General features: G+C 41.8%; 1 protein-coding gene across 1 annotated transcript; it reads left to right on the top strand.

The window, feature by feature from the left end:
• Positions 1–686: 686 nt before the first annotated feature.
• lrrc4cb (leucine rich repeat containing 4C-b) lies at positions 687–2,582 on the top strand (the record flags this gene model as incomplete). The annotated part of the gene is made up of 1 exon (XM_083969336.1): positions 687–2,582. One exon carries the CDS (start codon positions 687–689, stop codon positions 2,580–2,582), a length of 1,896 nt encoding a protein of 631 aa, XP_083825462.1.
• Between the last annotated feature and the right edge of the window lie 4,699 nt (positions 2,583–7,281).

Below are 7,281 nucleotides of genomic sequence, written 5' to 3'. Positions count from 1 at the left end.
TAAAAATGTCATAACTAAGGCTTCGGCATTAAATAATTGCAGGCTTAGGACTTCAATGAGTAAATGGGCTTACAGGAAATTCACAGGTCCTGCTCAGCTGGGAGATGGGAATGCTAAGTTCTCATTTTTCATTTTTGGTCTCCTGTGTAGATATATCAGCGTCTGTGAAGTCTGCAAATCTGGGGCAATCCAGGGTTAGGGAGCTAACAAAAAGCTTGTTATATCCACAGATGGGCAATGTTGACAATTAATTGAAGCTTTTAATTCATCTTGCTCTTGTTCATTTGTCATTCTATGCAGATTGGGCTGTATAAATAGATTAGGGCTACAAGTAATGATTATTTTCGCTATAAATTAATCTGTTGATTGAGATCCAAGTTACATCTTCAAATACTGCGTTTCATCTGACCAACAGTCCAAATCCCAAAGATATTAATTTTGCAATCATATAAAACATGCAAAAGCAACAACTGTTCACATTTGAGAAGCTGTACAAAGCAAATGTTTTTGTTGTCAGTTCATTCTCTGCCAACTAATCAATGCAGCACTAGAGAAGATCTTGTATTGAGCCAATGATAATTACAACAACATCGACAATGTACTCCCTTCTACTTTATGTGGTTACTAAATATTATTCTTTTGTTTTCTTGTTGTTGCAGAGAACACACACAGCAGATGAACTATGAATGCTGAACAAAATGATCTCCTCCCTCCAGCGCCAGACAATGAGAGGTCGTAGGCTGAAGGGGGCGCTGTCCAACCCCCTCTTTGTGCTTCTTTTGGCCCTTCAGATCCTGGTGGTGGCTGGGCTGGTCCGTGCTCAAACCTGTCCTTCCGTCTGTTCGTGCAGCAACCAGTTCAGCAAAGTCATATGCACGCGCCGCAGCCTACGGGATGTCCCAGATGGCATTTCCACCAACACTCGTTACCTGAATCTCCAGGACAACCTCATCCAGGTCATCAAGGTGGACAGTTTTAAACATCTGCGCCATCTGGAGATCCTGCAGCTGAGCAAGAACCACATCCGCAGCATTGAAATCGGCGCCTTCAATGGGCTGGCCAGTCTCAACACTTTGGAGCTCTTTGATAATCGGCTCACGACAATCCCAAATGGAGCATTTGAGTACCTGTCCAAGCTAAAGGAACTGTGGCTACGTAACAACCCTATCGAAAGTATACCATCTTATGCCTTCAACCGGGTTCCGTCGCTTCGAAGGCTGGATCTAGGTGAGCTCAAACGTCTGTCCTACATTTCTGACGGAGCCTTCAAGGACTTGAGCAACTTGCGCTACCTGAACCTGGGAATGTGCAACCTTAAGGAGATACCCAACATCTTACCTTTGGTCAGACTTGAAGAGCTAGAAATGTCAGGAAACCAACTCACTGTTGTCAAGCCCAGCTCTTTTACAGGATTAGCTAACCTCCAGAAGCTGTGGATGATGCATGCCCAGATCCAAACTATCGAGAGGAATTCCTTTGATGACCTTCAGTCCCTAGTGGAGCTCAACTTGGCTCACAACAACCTTACCTTTCTACCACATGACCTCTTCACACCACTGCATCGCTTGGAGCGGGTCCACCTTCATCACAACCCTTGGAACTGCAACTGTGATATCTTGTGGCTCAGCTGGTGGCTAAAGGAAACGGTACCTGCCAATACCAGCTGCTGCGCCCGTTGCCATACTCCTTCAGTTTTTAAAGGTCGCTACATTGGCGAACTGGACCACAGCTACTTCCAGTGTGATGTCCCTGTTATTGTGGAGCCACCCAGTGACTTGAATGTGACAGAAGGCATGGGTGCGGAGCTTAAATGTCGCACAAGCTCATTGACATCAATCAGCTGGCTTACACCAAATGGCTCGTTGGTAACACATGGAGCTTATAAGGTGCGTTTGTCTGTGCTCAATGATGGGACACTGAATTTTACCAGTGTCACAATGCAGGACACTGGGACTTACACCTGTATGGTTAGCAACACAGCAGGCAACATTTCGGCCTCTGCTGTGCTTAATGTCACTTCTGTGGAGAACAGCGGGGTGACCTATTTTACCACAGTCACCGTGGAGACCATTGAGACCCCGGGGGAAGATAGCCAAACACCCCTTCCCCCATTTGGCTGGGTGTCATCTTCAACAACAAAAGGTACTCCTGTTTCAACGAGGACCACAGAGCGGACTTACACCATTCCAGTTCTTGATCTGGATGGAGAGGGAGCGCTCAATGGCCTGGAAGAAGTGATGAAAACTACCAAGATTATCATTGGCTGCTTTGTGGCCATCACGCTTATGGCTGCTGTTCTGCTGGTTATTTTCTACAAGATGAGGAAACAGCAAAACCAGCAGGATCCCGATGGCCCTGCCTCCTCTATGGAGGTCATTACTGTTGAAGAAGACCTTGCAGGTGTCGCTGCCATGGAGAGACACCTATCGCTGCCCCCTCTGGAGCACTACAACCACTACAACACCTACAAGAGCACTTACCACCACCCTCCTATGCTCAGTACCATACACAGCTCAGCCACACAGGAACCTTTACTGATTCAAGCCTGCTCAAAAGACAATGTACAAGAGACCCAAATCTGATCTTGAATTTGACTTAATATTCAGTATCAGAAGTTTCATACTTGGAGTACAATGGACCAAAACATAAAAATAAAAGAAATCAAAATGACATTGACTTGACAGAGTTGATGTCGACAACGGCGATCAATCAACATTTGGCAAAGGGACGACATATGATACTTTAACAAGTGTCTTTACAAAAACAAAGATTATTTATTAAAAGTATGTCTAGTGGCTAAATGAAGAAAAACAATTTGTGATAGCTTTTTAGCTCATTTTATTTCTCTCTCTCTCTCTCTCTCTCTCTCTGTGTAATAATGCACAAGGGAAAGAATGGTTTACTAAAAGTGAATATGGAATTTATCAAATGCATCTCATGTGAAACCCACGTTAGAAATTGGCCATTAATACAGAAAATTAATGCAGTGCCATTAATTTAGCACTTTGATTTTACCTAATAATAATATATTTTGTAGAAGGACATTGATGCACTATTTAGAAGCAGTTATTTGCTACTTGTTAAGTAACCCTTGTCCATTTTTCCAGAGGTTTATGAGACACAACATTAAATAGGTTTATATTTTCATTGCCATCATATTCTAGATGTCACTCAACACAAAATGAGGTCTTTAAATGGCACAGCCCTGGATGATATCACAGTGAAGCCAGCATGCCTGAGGAGCAAAGCAATGAAATTAGTTAAATGTGCATTTCCCCTGTGGCTCAAAAACAACAGATATACATCATTCACTTTAATTAAGATTGAGTTCTTACTTCCACTACCTTCTTTCCTTCTTTCTTGTCCTCCTCTCTTGTTCCACCTCTGAATTCTCCATCTTCCCTGTCTACCCTCATTTTGCTTTCTCCCCCACTCTCCCTCTCTCCATGTCCTCTTGCTTCTTTGATTGTCTCTCTGTCACTTAGCTCAGGCACGTTCCTCACCCCTCGCCATGTCTCATTTGTCTCGCTTTATCCGCCGGCATGTGCCGTACGACGGCAGAATATTGCTTGGGAAAATGAAGGGGAGCATAAGGCTGCGGTCTGTAGCCTTCCTGTTAACCCAGTAATGATCTACGTCCACTCAGTGTCGCGTTACCTTGCCATCACCCCAGGGTCACACGAGCTTGGGCGCTGATAGTCCATCTGTTAGTACAGATAAAGAGGCAAATGAGGCTGTTTTGTAATGTAGTGTGACCCTGTCAGACTAACACAGAAGGGGCTAACATAGTCAGTGAAGCAGCTAGAAACCTGCAACAAAATAAGGGGAGATGGGTTATAGCTCATTAATCTGTATCAGCAGTTCATTTGCAGACTAACAGAGGAAAGCTGATAACAAAACAGCATGAGACTTTTCCACTCTCCCTGTGCCCGACATCTGACAGGGGGTAGAGGCCTTTGATATTGAAGCGACCCCTGCTCAGTCTCATTTTTGTCAGAGGAAAAACACACACACTTTGATGTTGCATCATTTATAAACCATCAAAACATTGTCTCTCCTGTAGTCTGTTTACGCTTTGCTTTTTCATTTAGTCTTTCAAAGACCGAGGCTTAAGGAAAGGGGAGGTAGGGATAAAAAAGTGAAGAACAGTGGGTGTGGAGGAGGGGGGGGGCAGCCGCACCACAGTCATGAGGGGTCTTCAAACAGAGATATTGCAGATATGAAGGGAGAGGAGTGAAAAATAGATAAGGAATAAGGAGGCAAAACTAGCCATCAGACTGTTGCCAGGGAAACAGTGACCTTGTGCAGAAAGTAAGAAGTAGGTATGCCTTTTGCTTGGGTGTCTGTGCAACAAGCATATTTTAAGCATATTTATTTTACGCATACCCCCCCCCCCCAGTGATTCCACAAATGCGACTAATTACTGACAAAAGTGGCATAATGAAATGTATATTTACAGATGGCTTAGATGGGATATGACCCGCACATGATGGCCCCTTTTGCAGAGCATTGCCTAGTTTTAGTGATAGAAATGAAATGAATCACTGTATGATGTGAAAAATTTCACTGTCCGACAGTTCTCCTGGCCTTATTGAATTGTGTGAAGATAACGACCACAGATTACACTTACACAACGACACACTCACTCTCAAAATCAGACACCTCATTCTCTGAAATTACTTCTTATCTCTCGACAATAGAGGTGGTGGTGAACAAAGATGGCAGAATTTACATTTAACAACTGGGCACCTCTGTCGAAGCAGAGACGGATGAAGCTGCAAATGGAGCAGGAAGAGCTGAAACAGTAGCTCATTCTGCATCAGCCTTTCATTCAGTGCTATGAACAACAACAATACTACAGTCAATGAGTGAACCATTCTTTCCCTTTCCACTGTTTTCTTTTTCAATGCTCAATTCCTTTTCAATGCTTTTGGTGGCTTAATGATTCATTGTTGATGCTGGCTACAGTGAAAAAAAAAAAAAAGGATGGAGATTTTTCATATATATTAATATATATATTTGGAAATGCGGCTTGTGAGTTCTTTGGGGTGAATGGAATATCTCTGTATTGGTATTTACTTAGGCAGGATGGCTTTACGTGGAGATATATGTGAATGCCAGAGTGAAATTACGACTGACGTGCAGAATGTTGGACTTGAAATACCAGCAGAGTGAGCTTGATTTTTGTGCAAAACCCTAAGCCAAGGTGATCAAAATCTTGTGTGTTATTCTGCCAACTGTCTATGTATGGGGAGGGTTACTGTATGTGGGAATATTCTCTCTCATTTTTGGAGAGAATACTCATCAAATGGTTAAATTTCTACAAAAAAAAAGAAAAAAAAATATTTTCAAAAACATAATGCAAAAAAAAAATCTTCAGATCATAATTTTACATGTGCTTCAATTGTTAAAAAAATACAAAAATGCAAAACAAAAACAAGAAAAAAAAAACAAGAGACTGTGCTTGTAAGGAGTCCAACTAATTTCTCTGAGGATGATGTTCAATTATTGATACCTGAGATTGTAGTTCATACTGTACATGAATACAAATAAAAATTGCAATTCTTTTTTTCCAATAGATTTCATGGAATGTATTATTCACTAGACTATTTCACTGTTTTTTTGTCCCATTTGCACATGAGCACATGTATATAAATGTTCAAACAAAAAGGATTACTAAGCAGCTCCCAGAATGCTGAACAAAGACGAATGTGCTGTGAAGAAATGTACTGTAGCTTATTTTATGAGGTCAGAGGAGGGAAGTGGATCTCGCCGAGATGAAGAAAGAAAGCGATCTCTTCTGTATAACACATTGGAAGTCTGAGTCTTTTATCCAATTTCAATCACTCCATCTGTATGACAGAATCGTTTGATTCATGTGGGCAAAACTGAGAAGTTCAGAACCAATAGCACAATAGGCTATTCCTGCTCTCAGTGCTGACTCAATGTGAAGAACAAAAGACCTCGCAGACCCTGGGAGAACATTGTCACACTAATAAAAAAACAAAAAACACAAGTCTACCCCAATCCCACTGGCTCAACTCAACTGAAACAATTAAAAACAGGAAATATCACGATATTTGTGAAAAACATTATAACAATTCAGCAAAGACGCTGCCTTTCATTATAGTGCCTCCAAAATGGCTCAGCCGCAATTGCCGCTGGGATTATTCAATTTCATTCACAAAGTGCTCAGCTAAAGAGTGTGTAGCAACCATTGCAGGCTCCATTCAGACACTTATCTGGCGTCGTATGGTCAGTCTTGAATGCTATTCTGACAAAGAGATCATTAATTCATCCCCTAACTGATCCAAATTTATTCAGGAGGTGACACACTTAGCCACAATGAAATGATGCCAGATCCAATTCAAAAACTGAAGAGTAATCTCATTAATTTCCAGGCTATAGTATGTACTGTATACTATACCAGGGAGATGGGAGTTTTTTTCTTTTTTCTTTTTCAATTCCTAGTAGTGAAACAGATATCCATTTATTTTCAGTGCAGTCCATACGGGTTTGGAACCGGATGTAAACATTATTCCATGTGTCTTCATTAGGGAAGAAAGGAACATATAGAGCACCAAGGCTGCTCCTCTCTGTCTGTGGTGCATTCGTGTGCCGCTGTAAAGCGCTGGTTATCTGTAACTTGAGAATCAGCCGATGAATTGGACTGCTTTCACAAACTGTACTGAGAAAAATACTGTACACACAAAAAAAGCTAGTGGAAAACAAACAGTATATGGTCATTTGCTTCAAGGGTATTCTCTCTCAGTCAAGCCTGGGATGCTGGATGATCATACTGCACATAAATGCACGACGGCACACAGGGTAATAATGCACAAAGCAGCCTGCGGTGGACTTTTTCAACCAGATAAAAGGGGAAAACAGGCGCTTTCAGACAAAGAAGAGAGGCTGCATTAGTATGACCATGATACTACAGAGGAACAGGTAAACAACAAAATCTGAAACATGACAGCAACCATCAGAGAGATAATGATTTTTAACGTGAAACTGCCTCACTCACACACACAGTTTTTACCAGACTACCAGGCCTGTTTGTTCTGGAGAGGAGAAAGCTTCCGCAGACAATTTGGCTTCTTGGAAAGGAACTCCAGTGATCCCCCATAGTTGCTGTTCTGATTGAGAAACCCATAACAGCAGCACATTACATATTGTGCCTTTAGCCCATCTTTCAGGGATTCACTCATATTCTTCAAAAATAATGCATTTGTTATAATTAGAATCTCAAGACTTTTGACATCTCAAGGTGATGTCAAAAGG

The sequence above is a fragment of the Trachurus trachurus genome (genome assembly GCF_905171665.1).
Source record: "Trachurus trachurus genome assembly, chromosome: 3".
Lineage (NCBI taxonomy): Eukaryota > Metazoa > Chordata > Actinopteri > Carangiformes > Carangidae > Trachurus > Trachurus trachurus.
This window is presented reverse-complemented; position numbering and strand designations above follow the sequence as displayed.